We start from the raw sequence: 18,874 nt of genomic DNA on the forward strand, positions 1-18,874 counted from the left end.
CTGATCACAAATTTTAAAGGTGAGATAGTCAGAGTTGCAGACAGCCCACGTCTTTTAAACTCCACGCCCCATGTCAAGGCAAATTGTAAACTGTTCATTAAAGTATCCAGCACACCACCAGCTGCTGGAGAAAATGGCATCAGGGAAATGCTTTAGTACCATTTTTATCAATATAACAGTAGGGGGTACAACGCATATAATGGAACTAATATTTATTAAATGGATCTGTAGTGCTTACACTCTCTGGCCCTTAACAGCATCATCATAAAAGTTGTTCCCAGAATCTCCCTGTGACTGTGGGATTAATACACATGTGTAATCTCACTGGAATGTACTGATCCAAAGCGCCAGCTGTCCACTGAGAGCACAGACACCCACAAGCCCCTGCTAACACACACAAACCAATATGAATACTACACATTTGGCACATTCAAGTGATACATGAGCCAGATGTGATCGGAGGCGAGATGTAAATATTTAGTTGAAAAAAAGCACACAACATTGTCCCTTTTGACATCAGCTTTCTGTAATGTGTGTAATATTTGTAAAAACTGTAATCACAGCAACTCCCGAAGTTTCTGAGTCTATGGCCGCTTCTTGGTTTTAACCAGGCCTTTTTCCACCAGACAGCGGTAAAACTCCTGGATATATGTGTACACGCATTTCCAGTCGGGCTCGTTCATCCGGACTAAGTCATCGGCATCCAGCAGAGGGGGGCAGCCTGCCAACCTCCTGCAGAAAGTGCAAATGTCAGTGAAAAATGACTTGAGAGAAACAATGTAAGTGTAAAGTTACTTTGTTATTTATAATTCAAAGCTCGAGTTTTTGCAGATAGGACATATAAGGAAGGAGAGCTCACTCCGCAGTGTTGAAAGCCAGCTGGAAGTTTTCCTTGGGCTTGTTGGGGTTGAGGATGGAGTACTCGAAAGCGTCAGGGAAGAAGCGGTGCACCAGGGCGCAAAAGGCAATGCCGTCTTTCCAGCTGGAGGAGAAGTTCTGAATGTCCACCCCCTGTTTCATACCAGAGCGGGATAAGTTTAGAGGGAAAAGTGGCAGCAAGAGGGACATAAGAGTCAGGGCTATGTGTAGCTCCACGGGGCAATAATTCATAGACAGAGTGAGGTAGGGCATATTTACCTCATATGGCTCTGTTTTGGCCCTGCACCAGTCCAGAAGCATCTGTTTGACATTCTTAGCGTTGGGTGCCGCAGCAGGAGGAGCAGCAGCAGCAGAACTGGCCTTGCTGAGGAGAGGAAACAAAGACACAAAAGTATGGGTCACCTCATCTTTTCACATGGCAAATGCTTTGAGCATTTTCCCGCTCATTGAGCTGAAGCATAATGTCTATATCAAAGAAGCAGATGATTGTTCTTTAATCCCCTTTTTGCAAAAATGTTCATCTACACCGCCTCGCATGTGACTCACCTGCCTCCTGTCCTGTTAAAGGGAGTAGCTGCTGATGGAGATGGCTGGCTGCTTGGTTCTAAAATGATGAAGAGAATTAAAGTGTCAAAATTATTAAAACTGAAGTGCAGGATGATGCATTAACAGACATTAGGGGGTTCACAGTTACTGTTTATTGGCGGCTGCTGGTTCATGGATGCCCTTCCTATGCTAACGGTCCCGCCTGTCGTTCCCGCTTTGCTCAGACCTTGCTGTCTTAGGTTTTGCTGCCTTAACCCTCGCTCCTGCTCCCGTTTTTCTGATGATAGGCAATTTAAAGAAAGAAAAAGGAAAGCAAAGGACCAAATGAGTCATGATTATAGCACTTCCCCTCACTATTTGACAGAGCTGTCAAAGTTTTCCTGAGATTTCACCTCTTTTTTTCTTCAGGAGATCCCTTAATGCAGAACGGATCATCCGTCTCTCTTCAAAATCTGAGGTGTTGTCGAGCTAAAAAGATAATTACAGGTACAGAAACAATATAAAGAAAAAATATTATAAACCACCTTGTAATCCGGTCTTTCAGAATATTTTTATATGACTGCAGGCATGTCTTGTAAATCTAGGCAAAACTGAGGTTACTTGGTCCTAAGTAATGTCATTACTTTGGCTTCCAGTAACACTGTGAGGAATCTTGGAGTCGTTTTTCTGACCAGGATATGTATTCAGCGCGCACATTAAACAAATATGTAGGACTGCTTTTTGTCATCTGTGCAATAATCCAGAGCGATGCTGAAAAACTAGCCCACACATTTGTTACCTCTCAGCTGGACTACTGTGATTCATTATTATCAGACTGTTTTGAAAGCTCCTTAAAAAGCCTTCAATTAATCCAAAGTGTTGCAGTTATTCTCTCAGGAGAGAGAGGGAGATCATATTTAATATTTTGCCCATATTAGCTTCTCATCATTGGCCCAGATTTAAACTAGAAATAAAAGAACTACTAAAAGAATTATTGAACTGAATTTAAAACCATTCTCCGCACATATAAGTGTTTTTGTGGTTCCCAAAAAAGATCATTGTTATGTCAACTGGTAACATGTGATTTAATTAAATTAAGTTAACAACTCAGATCAACCCAACAGATTTAAGTTACAGTTTAAGTTTAAGTTATACAATAAGTGAAACTTAGCATTGTCACTTAACAAAAAAAAACAAAAAAACAAAAAAAAAGAAATAAGTTAACGAAACAGGTTTTAATTTCAACTTGAATTGAAAGTTGATAGAAATCCCCCCAAAATTTACTAAACTAAAGCAGAAAACTGAGTGAGAATCATTTAAAACATTGCATTACATCAAATACAGTGTAGAGTTTCTAAAAGTAGAGTGGAAGGCAGAGACTTCAGCTATCAGGCCCCTCGCCTGTGGAACCAGCTCCCAGTTTGGATTCAGGAGACAGACACCTTTTCTAGTTTTAAGATGAGGATCACAACAAGCTTATAATGGCAAGCTGGATCAGGTGATCCTTAATTATGTCATAGTTATGCTGCTATAGCCTCAGAATGTTGACTTCACATGATGAGCACTGAGCGTTTCTTTTCCGCTCACCCGTTTTCATTCTCCTTGTGTTTATTCGCCGCTGCTTTATGTCATTAAAATTGACCTTCTCGTTCCCATAGTTTGCGTTTTGTCCTGTCTCCCTTTCCTTTCCTTTCCTTTCAACACCCAGCTGGTCATGTCTCTTTGATACTGTAAGACATTTATCTTATAATATAAAGCATCTCGAGGTGACTGTTGTTGTGATTTGGTGCTGTATCAATAAAACTGAATTTAAATGTCAGAAATTACACAGTTTAGAACACACAGGATGGCAAAATGGAAACGAAACAACAATTATCTCACTGCTTTTTCTTTGCATAGATGTGATATGGATAATTTGATTGGCTGAAGCCACCTATAACTCACTCACCATCTTGTTGAGAACATCTTCATCCTCAATAGCAGCCAGTTCTTCGCTGGTTAGCGATGATTTGCCATCAGTTTTTGACTCCATGTCTGACAGGTGAACCTGGCTGTATGATAACAGAGCTGTCCTAACACATACTGACATAATTCTTGACTTTCTGGGTTTTTTAGTTGTTGTTTTTTAGCAACAACTTCGCCTTAATAATCCAAAGTTAATCACTGACACAGGATTAACCCGTTTAGCCCCACTGGCAACAATTGTTGCCAAAGTTTATCACTGTCATTTTCGACTCACAATAAAAAATCTCAAAGGTACTAATGCAACTTTTTCCACTTATATGCTAGTAGACAACTTAGACAAAGGTTTTGATTTTTAAAAAATCGTTTCCAAGTGCTTCCTATCGCATGACATCATCTGCTTCCCGCTCTTTCTGGCTGAAGACATGGCGGATGCAAATCATCCTGGAAAGAGGTAATTTTCATAAATTTCTTATGACTTTCCCCCCAAACATATTTATAATTATTTAATCATTCAAGTCTCTAGAGTAACCCTCCCCAAAAAAATTGTACCTAGGATAAATATTTTTTTGTTCATGGGCTTATTTCTGTGAGTGGCAACAAAAGTTGCCAGTGGGCACATAGCATGTCGCTAACTAAAGGAAAACACTGTCTGCAGGATTGCTCCTAATTTACTTATTTAAAATTGTAGAATGATGTACAATGGCTCATTTTAGTCCTTTTAGAATAATTCCTAGCTAAATAAATTCACAGGTATTCAAGGCCTCTGTGTATAGGATTTTTATACATTACCATACATCATTTTCTTGCTAGCTAAAATTCGCTTGCTAGCTAACATGTATGTTGTCCTTTCCTTAGGTACACCGTAGCAGAGATCCTGGCCATGCTGCAGGACTCTGAAACTGTGGCGGACATCACAGTTGTGCCTGAGTCAGAAATGCACGCACATGACACAGACTGTGACAGTGACCAATCTGATGATGAGGCCACTGGTGACCATAACCGCCTCCCATCAAGAATACTCAAAGGTGAAGGCTTTCTACCTAATTCGGACATGCAGCTGCCAAATCCCCCCGATGATGATCCTGGGTGCTCATCCTCAGTGAGTCAGGGTCCAAGTGTGGTTCTTGGCCTGGCAGAGAAAGCTGAAGTGCCACCTGGAGTCAAGTTTTACCACGACAACCTCTTCACAACCCTGTCCCTGGTGGATGAGATGACCCTGAGAGGCTATGGCAGCTGTGGCACGATGCGACAAACTCAGCTCCATAACGTTCCCTTCACAGCACCCCAGACCTTCAAGAAGACACCCAGAGGAGATGCTGAGTATCTGGTTGAGGCAGAGAAGCTGATTGTAAGGTGGAATGACAACAGCGTGGTCACCGTGGTGTCGAACATGGAGAGGGAGTTCACCGAAACTGAGGCGAAGAGATGGAATAAACAGAAGCGGACTATGGACAAGGTCAGACAGCCCAAGTGTATCCAGGACTACAACACACACATGGGAGGAGTGGACCTGCATGACCAGTTTGTCAGCCGCTACAGAGTCAATATCCGGTCCAAGAAGTGGTGGTGGCCATGCTTCAGCTGGGCCCTGAACAGTGCCATGGTGAACAGCTGGTGCTATTACAGGTACACAAGGCTGTATGTTATTTAGTGATATCACAATCGAGTTGGTGATGTTTGACTCGAGGTCATCGCTAGTGCTCTTCGGTCGACAAGAGCAACAGTGATGATATCCAGACCAACATCACAAACTCAAGTGTGATATTGCTTTTACAGAACATTCTACGTATGGGGCATGACGTTGTAGAAAGGATGAAACGATGCACATTCATGCATCTATCATGCTTGTTTTGTCATTCATTTAGGTCCTGGAAAAGCGGGGAGAAGGATCTCCTCTCCTTCCAGAGGCTGGTAGCCCAGACCTTCCTCCTGCGCCATGGAACAAAGCCAAGTAGGCAGGGCAGAAGATCTTCAATGGCGGTGGCGATAACTGATGCCACCAGGTTTGATAATTTGAACCACTGGCCCTGCAACACTGGTAGCAGGTACAAGCGATGCAAGAACTGCGGCGGACGCACATCATTTGCGTGTGGAAAGTGTGATGTGCCACTACATGTGGAGTGCTTCAAGAAGTACCACACTGAGTAGAACATGCATGAAAGATGATGGAATGTATGGGAAGAAATATGTTATATATGTATATATGTTTTTAGAGGTTCTAAGAAAAAAATGTTTGTTGAGTTTTTGAGTATAAAAAAATTGAGAATAAAGAAATCAGTTCAAATTGTTTGATGTTTTGAATTTTATACAGGGGGAACCTGAGGCTCCACCTTTTTGTTATTATTTATTATGACTATATTATTATTTTGTTCTTATTATATTATTATTATTACTTCTCTATTATTATTATTAGGTGACATTTGACCTAGTGACAAGCTGTGTGACTACTGGCAACAATTGTTGCCAGTCATAAAAATGCTATTTTCTTCAAAAAAAAGTACAAAATGGAAAAAATAAATACATAACATGATTCAGAGGGACTCAACTGATAAAATGATATGCCTTACAACTCTGAAAAAAATCTGGGCACAAACGGGTTAAAAATACTTGAATTATTTCTGACCAACCAGGCCAGATAGTTCTCACTGTTTACAGTAAAATTAAAGCACAGGTTTTACAGATAGATCTGAAGAATTCGTCTGCATGCAGTCAGTAATTTTAATACAAACTACTCTGTGAGCCTTTGCCGACACAGAAGGACGTCTCAGTTTATCGCAGCAGATGCCTGACTACGGCACAGAGGCGGGAAAAACACGTACAAATATAGTAATGTAGCAAGCATTACTAAAAGAATCTGATAACAGCGTGCAACTATGTGCTGAGACACTGGAAAAATCTAGTACTCATTGACACAACATGGGAAGCACAAAGAAACAAGACTGTGAAAATTAGACTCAGATTAGGGGTTGGCAGCTGCTGAGGTTTGGTGTGACTCACCTGTTTCAGGGTGCGTTTTGTGGTGATCTTTAGGAGTCAGCACGCCTTGCTCCTCTCCCTGCTCCTCCTTTAAAGTTCTCTGGGGAGCTGTGGGAGCTCAGCCCTGCATCACACCTCACACTGCAGCGCTTCGTAAGGATGCATGTTTGGAGAGAGAGTGCAGATTGCTTACACGAACCACCCAAAAAGGGATGAAAGAGGAGGAGGAGAAGAAGAAAGAAACACATCAGGTCCTGGTTCATCCATCTCTGTCACCTTCAGAAGAGTCCCTCCTCCTCTTGTTAGTGGATTCTGGATGATGCCATGTGAAAATTTATGGCGCATAACCTCATATAAACTTTGACCGTGGCTCTACTGGAGTGCTCCAGACGAATCATCGGGGTGGAAAATAAGGAGTTAACAGTGGCAAAAAAAAGTGAGGAGCATTGCCTTATTGAGGCAAAAGTATGACCACTGGACTTTGTTTACAGAAGTCAGAATGTCTTTAAAGGAGGACGGAGTGCAGACACACAGAGACGGATACAAACAAGCGTCTGGGAGAAAACAGCTTAAAAAAATATGCTCAACTTCAGCTGTGACTCTGTTAAGTGTTTGAAAAGTTTTAGAGCCTAAGATATGGTGCCATTAAATCACAAAGCACACAAAGTGCTCCATCCAGTGGTGAGCATGCATAACTGCTTCAAAATGTCCTCGAAGTGAGAAAGCACCAACATGAGGTGGCTCAGGCCTTATTTCCCCAGCAGAGATTTTTCAAGCTGCAGGAAAAGCTGGGAATTGCTAAAGTTATACAAACTGATTCAAAGTTTTCAAATCTTATAATCAGTGGATCTTGAATCAGAAATGAAAATTAGTTCCAACTCTATTCTATCTAAAGAGCTTGGAAAGAAAAGCGTCTGGACTTCTTTGAGTTGCTTGAAGACGTTTCACCTCTCATCCGAGAAGCTTCTTCAGTTCTAAGGGTCAAATGGTGGAGAGTCCCAGATTTAAACCCAGTGGGAGTTTCCCCCCAAAGAGGGACAAAGGACCCCCTGATGATCCTCTACCTAATCACATGAGCCATGAGCCAAGGAGGTACTGGTCCGTGTGTGTGGGCTTCCGGTAAACTGAGGTTGAAGTTTACCGTTTACCATTTGTCTTCTCTTTCTCCAGCTCCTTGGAAGACAGGACCAACTTCACACCCGATCAGATTTGCACACTGTTAGACCTCTGCCTCACCACTACATATTTCAAATACAACGAGGGTTTCTACAGACAAAAACATGGCTGTCACCTATTGTAGCCAACCTTTACATGGAGGAAGTGGAAAGAAAGGCTCTTGGCTCTTTTAAAGGGAGAGTACCCAGCCACTGGTACAGATATGTGGACGACACCTGGGTCAAAATCAAGACACAAGAAGTGGAATCCTTCACTGCTCACATTAACGCTGTGGATAAAAACATCAAGTTCACCAGGGAAGACACAAAGGACAATTGTTTGCCTTTCCTGGACTGCGCTGTGCACATTGAAGAGAACGGCAACCTCAACATCGAAGTTTACCGGAAGCCCACACACACAAGGTCACTCTTTCGAGGATGCCAACGTTCACATTTTGGACAGAGAGGACAGATGGTTTGAAAGAGGAGTGAAAGAAGCCATTTACGTCCACTGTGAGCGACCATCTTTGAACAGAGGCGGTGGTTTACGACACCAACTGTCTGCCATCTATAACCCAGTTTTGCGATCCCTTCCCAGACGCCTTAACGCCCACTCACATCCTGGGCCATCTGACCTCAGGAAATCACATGATAGGGTGGGACCAGGTTTCACAATGAGCTCACCCGAAACCCTGGCTGACTGGGACCCACACCCGCTTACACACCTTGGCTCATGTGATTAGGTAGAGGATCATCAGGGGGTCCTTTGTCCCTCTTTGGGGGGTTACTCCCACTGGGCTTAAATCTGGGACTCTCCACCATTGACCCTTAGAACTGAAGAAGCTTCTCGGATGAGAGGTGAAACGTCTTCAAGCAACTGAAAGAAGTCCAGACGCTTTTCTTTCCAAGCTCCTTAGACTACGATGACCTGGATGACTGAGAACCTTCACAGACTCTATTCTATGAACTGCACATATGTGAAAGTTTCTGAGGACCTTAATGATACTCACCCCCCACTTTGTTAGGTGCACCTCTTTAGCTGCTTATCAATGCAAATATCTAATCAGCCAATCACGTGATAGCAGTCCAGTGTCTTTAGACATGATGAAGACGACCTGCTGAAGTTCAAACCGAGCTTCAGAATCAGGAAGAAAGGCGATAAAAAGTTGATATAAGAACATTGTTGGTGGCAGACAGACTAGTCTGAGTATTTCAGAAACTGCTGATCTGCTGGGATTTTCCCATAAATCCATCTCTAGGGTTTACAGAGAACAGTCCAAAAAAAGTAGAAAATATCCAGCGAGTGGCTGTTCTTGGGCAAAAAAGCCTTGTGGGTGCCAGAGGAGGAGGGAGAATGGGCAGACTGTTTGAGCTGATAAGAAGGCAACTGTAACAAAAATAACCACTTGTTACAGCCAAGGTATGCAGCAAGGCACCTGTGACTACACATGACATATCAGATCTTTTATCAGATGGGCTACAACAGCAGAAGACCAAACAGGCTGCTACTACTGTGAGCTAAGAACAGGATACTGATGCCACGGCCTCGTCAAACATGGACAACAGCAAATATGGAAAGCGTTGCCTGGTCTGATGAGTCGTGGTTTTGTGTAAACAACATGAAAGCATAGATCTATCCTGACTTGTTTTAATGGTTCAGGCTGCTGCTGCTACCGGTATAACATTTTCTTGGCACATTTTGAGCCACTTCGCACCAACAACACAGCCTACCTGTGTATGGCTGATCACGGCCATCCCCTCATTCACATCATGGATGTTTAGATGACAAACCTGCAGTAACTCTGTTGACTGTCATATCGATAGGAACTAAAATCTCAGAGGAATGTTTACAGCACCTTGTTGAATCTATATCATGAAGAATTAATGCAGTTCTGAAAGGAAAAGGGAGTCTAACACAGTACTAGCAAGGTGTGGCTAATAAAGTATCCAATAAATGTATTTACAATAGTTAAAAATGCTAATGTCTTCTAAGATGTGTGTTAAGAATTCAGTTTAACCTTCCTGCCTTCTTGGGACCTTTTTGTGCCACTGCTATGTGTTAAATGGCTGCCATTTCCACTGTGTTCAGTGGAATATAACCAAACTTGCCACAGGATAGTTTTTACCTGTCAATGTTAATATTCCAGTGTGAATTCCTTAAATCAGCCTAAAATGGCTGAGCAGCAGAAATCCCCACACCCATCACCCTGGGGACCATTTTCTGCCCATTGACTTCCATTATAAACGCTATTTTTCATCCCCAAATTATCATTATATGATTTTATTTTTTCTTCTTTTCTTGGATGTCAATGAAGACTCAGGGCCTTGAAGTTTTAATTTTTAAATTGCAAAAAAAATGCAAAAAAATAATGGCAGGTCAAAATGTATGTTGGTGCCAATCTTTGGTCCATCTAAAGGCCTACTTATAATGACAATCACATATTACTTCAACTGGTTTTTTGTGGAAATATTTAGTTTCGTTTTTTGTTTTTTGGGGCTTATAACACAGGGCGCTCATGTAATAACACTGGGATTTGAAGGGTTAAAACAACGACAATATAATTAAAACTTTACATGAATATTTCAGGGAGAAGTAGTTTTACAAGGTTGGCTAATTTAAAGTGGAATAAAATATGGATATATGGTCTTTTTATGGCGTTTTTGGGCGTGGCTGAGAATGGTCCCTAGGGTAATGGGTGTGAGTTTTTTAAAGGATGGCAGGAGGGTTAAACTCAGTGACCCAACCTAAGCATATAATTACATCAATTACAAAGGATGTGGTTGGTCTCTCTAACCCCATAACAGGAAGGTGGTGTTGAATTCATTTCAGATATGAATGCAGTTTCAAGAACAAGGCAATTCAGAAATGAGGTGTTTGGTTTTGTTATTTTATTATACCAGTCCATTTTTTTCCTTTTCATACATTTGCAGGTCACGTGTACATGGATGAGCCGTATCTTTGCCCGTAAACAAGAAAAACACCTACAGCATTCATCAAAACTGCATTCTCATCTACAGTATGTCCAATTAAGGCATGAGGCAGACATTTCATTCCTGAACCAGTATAGTTTCAACCAGTCATATGACTATAAAATACATAACAAAATAAAATAACTATTTACATCCAACTAACTTTGCAAACAATCAAACACAGTATGCACACAGGAACTGTAGGCTTTTTTTTAAGCGGCGTCTTCGTACCGTGTCAATGCAACAATTGCTTTGTTTTTTTTTTATCTTCTCCAGACTCATAATCTTCTCAAACATGACAAGAACAAGTAGCCAAACCTGCCAAACAGAGCTGAGACTGTGAAATTAGATCATAAACCTGCAAACCAACTACAGCTTACCGATTATTAAATTGTCAAAATGTATATATGAACTATTTTATCTGTGAGCGATCTCCCTCGCTGTGGTTTCTTTATGACTATTGAAAAGCTGCTTGATCTCAGTCCTATGAACGCAAGGGGGCATAAGTCCTGTTTAAGAGTTGAGGTATTCAGTACAGTAGCCTAAAACCAGTGAAATGATCTGTTGAACATCACTTTTAAATGTGAGTGGTGTTATTAAGAAATATAAAACCAGTAAAACCATACACACTGCAAAAGAAATTAAATGCAACCATTTTCAACTAATCATGGAATTATAAAAGCATCTTACACGTTTTGAGTAATTTTCATGAATGACATCCTTGAAATGTTATTCAGCTGAATCAACATGCGGCGTTGTTTGCTGTTATTCTTACGGTGAAACATGCTGAAAAAACTGGTGTGTCATACTGAGCCTTTTTCCACGCAGGGCTTTGTTGTTTTCATCTTTTGAGAGCTCACACTGTACGTGAGCATTGGTCGTATCTGGTCACTGACAGAACAGGTTTCACAAGACAAAAAAAAAAGAAAAAAACCAGAAAAAAAAAAGCTTTAAAGTAAACATTTGGCATACCGTGCATGTAGGAAGGTGTGCAACAAGCATCCGAGGACATTTTGGATGCTTTCTGGAGCAAAAGCATGCAAGCGTCTGCTTTAACACACTCAGACTTTACATGTACACAGCTGCAAGACACTTGAGGACCAAATTCCACAGCATTAAACCCCCTCTGATTATTGCTAAGGCCCTAAAAAATAAATATTTTCTTTCATATAAATATCAGAGGGGGGCTAAAATATGTCATAATAAGATGCTTTTTAAATACTGAGAGTGAAAACGGAACACTTTTTAAAAGAAGTCAGTTTCTCTAAGACGTGCTGGCTTAACAAAGGTTAGGATTTAAGAAGCGACCTTAAAGTACATCTCAAGTCTTTTTTTTTTTTTTTCCTCCTCAGGTCTTCCAGAGGGAAAAGCCAGCTAAGGTTGAGTGACACTCCTTAGAGACCTTGTGAACCTAATTATCAGTGCGCCGTTGTAAAAGTTGGAAATAATTGGACTAGCTCTACAGAGACCGTCTTTCCAGGTTGGAGCGAGAACAAAATTTAGGCCTGAAGTGGAAAGCCACACTGACATTCCTATAGTAGGACGAAACACAGCCTCTTATTAAAAATGTGCTTCAGGAGAGGAAATGTTATGTGGCATTGCACAGAAGTGTCAGCTCTATCCATACTCGTAACTTACCAACACTCACAACAGCAGTGCCTTTGCCTTTATTTAACAAGCTACCCACATTACATGTCTACATAAAAAAGCTGCCAAAAACACCCAGTCCCTTACCACAATAGGGCCGGGAGAGTGTCAGGTAACAGTACCATAAATATAGCTTTTTATTACAAATTGTGCCCGCTCAGATCTGAGGCCCCCCCCCCCCCCCAATCTATGAGGCTTTACTGTAGCGGATAATATCCACAACAGACACCCAAAACGTTGATTAAAGCCCTCTGGATACGAGAACATTTTCACAGTGGAGTAGTAAGAGTGACAGTGTGAATACCTGATGAGGTATCAATGAGTTCAGTGTGCTCATGCATGCATATACCGCTATAGGCTATATGTGACACGGATAAGGGCAAAAAAGTTACTTTCATTGTAAACCAAAGAAATATAAATAAATAATAATAATAATAGTACTACTAATGCAAAAAGGCAACTTTTCCTCTCTGCAGACTCCAGTTCTGTGTGAATTGGAGATAAATAAAGTGGCACAGTGAGGAAGTCAAAAAAAATTTTAAAAAACATCTGTCACTGTTGGCGACACTATAGCTGTACAAAGTCACACACTAGGGTACGACTCCTCTTTTCTTTTCAGTCCATTTTGTCTTCCTGTTTTCTGTCTGCGCCCTGATGATGGGGATGATATGTTTTATCAGACGCACTAGCTTTAACCGAGTCTTCTCCACGTGCACTGTGAAAATCCACTCGTACGGAGCCTTTTGCTTTGGCCCTGCGTGCATCCAGGTAGCTAACGATAAATTCTGAGTTCTGATAGATGAGCATGCCAGACAACGTGAGCACTGCGCCGGCACAGCTCAGGGCCGACAGTTCGCTGCCGAAGAGCAGTTGAGACAACAGCAGGTTTCCCACCACGCTAAGGTTGCCGAGGATGTGCAGAGTGACCGCCGAGGTGAGCGTGATGACGCAGCAGCTGGCCAAGTTGTACATGACCGAGCCCAGGCAGCTGAGCAAGATGAAGACCCACAGGTGGCGGTCGTAATGAAGCGGCGACTCAAGCATAGCCCAGTTTTCCAAGGCGAGAGCAGCTATGGCCAAGATGCAAAAACTGGGAATGGACATCAGGTACAGCAGGAACACGGAGTTGATCTTTTCCTCCTGAAGTAAAATACCTATAAAAACAGACAAATGTACACAGCAGTTACAAACAGAACACACTACTTATTCCCATACAGAAAACAGAAAACTAAGCACTGCCCAGCTGTGTCAAAGTAAAGATACTGAGGCACAGCTAGCGGTGTCACAAGCTAAAAAACGTGACAGCAGTTCTTTCAATTTAATAGTCCCACACATGCTGTAAGTGCTGGAGATGCTGCACAATAACACCAACGTGGAGCTGCAGGTGCATCAACGGTCTGATGAGACTGGGGACGACAAACCCCCACCCCAGCACATAAAGAGTTTCGTATACAGAAAAGACATGTATACAAATGAAAGTACGCAGAGGCTTTGCAATAGAAAGAGGAAACACTTCAAGCTTATCTAGTCACATCAATGTCCTGATCTGTACTCATTTAGGGAGAATTAGTTTATCTGGTTTACTTTATATTTACATCTGTAATCTCTCTGTGACAGCTACATCTGTTGTAACAGCAATGACACGCACATGCACACGCACACACACTTCAAATGGCTATTACCCTTCAGTCTGTCAAAATGTAATAATGTGTGTTTTAGGCAAGCTGGAAAAGGAAGTCAACACTGAAGTGAAGTTCCTTTAACGACCACTTAAAGCAGTACATTCCAATAGACTCTCATGCCAAAAGTTGCTGAAAATTACAACACTAAACCACATGTTTACAGCCTGATATAACCAGATACATTTCATAGTTTTTATTTTCATAACATCGCAGACAGGTGATGATTATCTGCTGTGCCTCACTGAGCCGGAGCTTTTACACCATGCTTGTGCTGTTCCTACTTTTTGGAACATGTTTAAAAGTCTACTAATGCTTTGGTTTGCTATGAGGTGCAGAGCATCCCAGAAGCTTGTGCATCAGCTGTGGTAATTAATTAGTGCTTTATTAGTCTAATTAGCAAATAACTCTATCAGTGTGTTGCAGCAGAATGCTGTATGGACATAGCATGCTAACAGAGCCTGCTAGCACTAACTGACAGGTTAATGCTCCACTCTCTCGTCCATATTTGGTCAGGTCTGGCTCACGTGACAGGGGCCAAATGCTAACCTAGAGCCTTTAAAATGAGTCCAGTGTGGTAGTTATGTCCAGCCTTTAACTACAGTCTATGTAGTTACCATGATGTGTGAGAGCAGCTGCAACAGGCAAAAAAAAAAAAAAAAAAAAAAAAAAAAATCTGTATTACTGTAACATTCCCCATTACAAAAGATACTTTTGCTACCAATCGATTCAGACATATTTCCTAGCAAAAACACAGGGAGTACTTTCATAACAGCAGGTCCGTGTGATTTTATGTGCGTGTGTGTCCATCAAAAGGAGAGCGAAAAGCACGTCAGAGGTCATTATGCAAATCTCCTTTTTGGGAAATTTGTGTAATATGCCATGATGTCATGGAAAATCAAACACATTACTGTTAAACAACAAAACTCTAAATGCTGAATGTTTTTAAAAAAAAAAATGCCCTAACAAAGTGTGTCAGAGTACAAAAATAAACTGCTGCAACAACACGCGTAATAGGCTTAAAATAGCTTCTTGAAACATGAGACAACATCTGAGGGCATAAAATTTTAGCCATGATTAAAAATAAAATGTTCAGGACATCGTTTACATATTACATCCCAAAAGCAAAAGCAGGACCTACATTTTCCTTCCAACATTTAAACAAAGCAACAAGCAAAAAACATCTGCAATTTGTTAAGAAGGGATTTAAAGTGATGACCCTTGAGGTTATGAGCGTGCCTGTACCTCTGCTCCACCAGGAACAGTGTGCAGCATTACATTCCTCTGAGCAACCTGCATGTCTGCTTCTGCAACAGACTAAAGACAGGGCCTCTCTTTATACGTGTGTTTAGAGACTCTTTTTGTCCCTCTCTGACAACCACATTCTTATGGAGACTGATGACGTTGCGGAAGCTAAGCTACCGATCTGTGGCGCAATCGGTTTGCAGCTTTAAAGCAATTTATGTAATGAAAGCTCCAGTGAGAGCTCAGAACATTAGGTGAATGAGTACACCGGACAAATGCAGCGAGGGCAAAAGTTAGTCCACATGACATCAATCTAAGAAAGGAATCTCTCGCATGTTTTTTTTTCAACTGAAAGCCATTCATTTTTACCTCATTTAGATAATCCAATCACGAACTTTAAAGGTCTCTTAAGAATCATTTAAGATTTAACAAAGTCAAGCAACAATCTGGCCTTTATTATTATTTTGGGGGCATTTTAGGTCTTTATAGCTAGATAGGAAAGTTAGAGAGTGAGGGACACACAGGACTGCAGAGAAGAACCTGACTGATTTGCAATTCAAAAACTTCTCAGTTTGTGGTGGATTTTCTGAAATGTTGAGTGTACAAAAAGCTTATTCAGTAAATCGAAACCTGAGCAGCAAATGTAAAGAAGATAAAATCATCTTCATAATGAAATTAAAGTTTATATTAGAAACCAAAATAAACATACAACAGATCAGCCAGCCACTGGGGCATACCACAAAAACATATGTGTTTATTTATCACGTTCCCCTAGCAACTGAAAAACCAGCCAATGTGCCATTCCGCCTTAATGCTAGGGTGCGTTTATGAACGGAGAAGTGAATCACCAAATTTCTAAGAAGTTCCAGGACCGCAGACGGCTGCAGTGTCTAAAATGCTCCCTGATGTCAATTGGGTTATTGTTTTCTTTAGCAACGGGACAAAACAACATGTCAGCTTCCCAGCATGGCAAAACGGGACAGTGATGCAGAGAAAGTGGTACTCACTCTGCTGGATGGACTTGACTCCTCTCAGCATGGTTGCTGCGAACACAAAGAAGCAGCCAGTCTGATCGAACTGGACCTCTCCCATAATGCTGAAAGAGGCTCCCAGGCAGATGGGCATCATGGCTGTGTATTTGATGATGTGATGCTGCTTGCCTAGGATCAGTGTGGAGATGGCCAGGGTAAAAAGCGGGGTGGTAGTGTATATCATTTGTGCAAATGACAGCTGGACATAGTTCAGACCCATGTTTCCAAAGGCGATGCTGGCACAAAACGTCAGGCTCAACAGGAACACCTTACATTTTGCGCTGGGGGTCAGGTCCTGCTCTCCGACCCCTCTGTGGCAGATCACCTGCAGCTTGATCAGGCCGTAATCCACCACTATGGCTGTCAGCATGTGCAGAGCTGACAGCAGCAGAGGGTACCTGAAGTTGTAAACGGCAAATATCCATTTGTTGAGACTGGAGATGGTGGTGCCGGTCACCAGCCAAACAATGACAGCTGACAGCAGATGGAGCATCTCTGCGGGTGGCCGCCTCCTCCTCCTCCCTGTCTCTTGCAGGGTCGCCTCGCATTTTGAGAAGCCATCGGCGCTGATCATGTTCTTATCATTGTCCTCTCTGCAAGGAAAACACATGTTCAGCTCGCACCTCTCATCTCAATCACAAATGGATGATAAAACCGGCTGAAAGCTGCGAAAATAACCGAGAGGCAGCTCTTTTTACCCACTCTGCGGTGTCAATGTTTCCCAGTAAAAAACAGAAGTGCGTTTTTCAGCACCGCCTATAGACACGTGTTTCTGTTTTACATGACGGCCTGATTGTGTAACACACCCCTGCGTTGGCAATATGACATTATCCAACAGTAAGACAGCCGGAGGAGAGGAGCTCGGGGCGGGCTGGAAAACCGTCCGCGCCTTCCAACACACGACGGGGAATGACTGGATTGGTTATTATTATCCCGACGTGTAGCAAAAGGACCGCAAGTGACGAGCCAGTGAGCTGTAAACACGATGAGGCATGCCGTGTGCCTGTCATTTAAAGCCAATAAGTATTAATCTACACATGAAATCAGGGGAATTATGTTTTTCCCGTTTATGCAGGCTACAAATAGCATCTTTTTCCCAGCTCTGGAGAAGCAGAGCGAGAACCTGACATCAGAAGCGACATATAACGCTAAGTGCAGCGCACTCTGACAACATTTCATTCATGGCCCTGAGCGCTTTAAATTTAACAGTTTTAGCCAAAACAGAGGGGTCGACAGCCTCACACAGTTTAACAGTAATGTGTCTGAAGTTATCTGACCTCTACTGTGGACTGGCACTTGACACCAGACGGCTAAATGCCATTATGCTCATGCTAACGCTAGCTAGTGACTCTAAACCGCAGTGTTAGCTAACAGCAGGTTGTTAGCTACAAGAATATTAAGGAAAAAAGGAAACACCCATTTATCCTACAGGCTTTGCGACGAGTTAGAAACCAATTAGATACACCTCAGAGATACTTGATTAGAATAGGAGCTTCGCCGCTTTAACCTTGTTCTGACAGCATCCCCAAATCTCCGTCACTCGGTCACCAAACTGTCAGCCGAGCCGGGCGGGTGGTGTCATTGGACGGTTCACTTAAAGGGCAATGCTACTGTTTTTAACTGTGTTTGTGTAGTATGTCATAGACCGGGAGTGTCACGCTCATTTTTAGTTCACGAGCTCCGTCTAGCCCAGCCAGCTTAATCCTAAATGGGTCAGATTGGTTAAGAACTGAGTAATTGAATAAAAATAGTACAGCCTAGGATTAAAAAAAAACCTGTGCACGACAGTAGTGCAATAATAAGTAATATGTACTTTAACTATACCAATCTTAAAAACCGGCTGAAGGTGTATAACAAAAATAATTGTGTAATCTTATGCCTGACAGGAGTGCTCACCAGTCACAGAAAGAAGAGTTGTTGTACAGTTTTATAGAGAACAGTAGGAATGATTCTCACACCTCTCTCACTCTCTGATACCTTGATAGATGGGTATCAGTTCTTTTTGAGTTATTACTCTCGCTATATATGCATATATATAAAGTACAAAGGATAAAATTGAATAGAGTTCCTGTTTGAAAAGCAAATGTGTTTGGCACAGCAGTGCATTCAGACAATGATTGTGCTTGCTGAAGGTGCCGGACAGGATAAGTTAATTAATAAATAACTACAAATTCTGACCTTACGCCTCAAAAATCTGATGCCACCATCTCAATGTTGCAGCAGAAATCAATACCTAACGAAATTTTTTCAGAGCTCTACTGTAAAGTTTGGTGATCCTGTATAAACTGTAGCTTTATTTTCCTGGCTAACAGGAGTGCCACCTTGTGTGCTCTTTTTGCTTCTGTAGCCCATCTGCTCTAACATGTTGTACATTCAGAAATGCCCTTGGGTGCAGCAAGTGGTCATTTGACTTACTGCAGCCTTCCTTTCCCTTTGAAACAGCCTAGCCATTCCCCTCTGACCTCTGGAATTTAAAAGGCATTTTCACCCAGAGAACTGCTGCTAACTTTATATTTATCAGACCATTTTCTGTAAACCCCAGAGATGGCTGTGTGGGAAAGTCCCAGTAGATCAGCAGTTTCTCAAACACTCAGATCAGCTCAGACCAACAACCAGCCACATTCAGAGTCACTTAAAATGTCTTTCTTCCCCATTCTGATTCTTCACCATGTCATCTTGACCATACATGCATTGAACTGCTGCCAGGGGCTTTAAACTTTAATGCACATGCAATTGCATGATAGTAAATACAGTGAGCATGGAAAAATGTTGAACACTGTTGCATCTGTCAATCACAGGCTGC

General features: G+C 41.9%; 2 protein-coding genes across 3 annotated transcripts; both read right to left on the bottom strand.

The window, feature by feature from the left end:
- Nucleotides 1-445: 445 nt before the first annotated feature.
- On the bottom strand, nt 446-6,521 carry smtna (smoothelin a). Its single transcript, XM_085411261.1, has 8 exons — nt 6,367-6,521; nt 3,353-3,455; nt 1,818-1,893; nt 1,574-1,702; nt 1,426-1,483; nt 1,138-1,243; nt 860-1,011; nt 446-732 (listed from the first exon to the last, which is right to left on the bottom strand). Exons 2-8 carry the CDS (start codon nt 3,434-3,436, stop codon nt 585-587), a joined length of 753 nt encoding a protein of 250 aa, XP_085267387.1. The 5' UTR covers nt 3,437-3,455; nt 6,367-6,521; the 3' UTR covers nt 446-584.
- Nucleotides 6,522-10,376: 3,855 nt separating this feature from the next.
- slc35e4 (solute carrier family 35 member E4) lies at nt 10,377-17,654 on the bottom strand. Of its 2 annotated transcripts, XM_085413817.1 has the most exons (3): nt 17,579-17,654; nt 16,048-16,664; nt 10,377-13,270 (listed from the first exon to the last, which is right to left on the bottom strand). In XM_085413817.1, exons 2-3 carry the CDS (start codon nt 16,643-16,645, stop codon nt 12,732-12,734), a joined length of 1,137 nt encoding a protein of 378 aa, XP_085269943.1. In that variant the 5' UTR covers nt 16,646-16,664; nt 17,579-17,654; the 3' UTR covers nt 10,377-12,731. The 2 variants fall into 2 exon arrangements, with proteins under 2 accessions (XP_085269943.1, XP_085269942.1); XM_085413816.1 differs by lacking the exon at nt 17,579-17,654 and having other exon boundaries at nt 16,048-16,681.
- Nucleotides 17,655-18,874: the final 1,220 nt, after the last annotated feature.

The sequence above is a fragment of the Rhamphochromis longiceps genome, linkage group LG7 (assembly GCF_057381845.1).
Source record: "Rhamphochromis longiceps isolate RC_006_pf linkage group LG7, R_longiceps_female_GT1.1, whole genome shotgun sequence".
Taxonomy (NCBI): Eukaryota; Metazoa; Chordata; class Actinopteri; order Cichliformes; family Cichlidae; genus Rhamphochromis; species Rhamphochromis longiceps.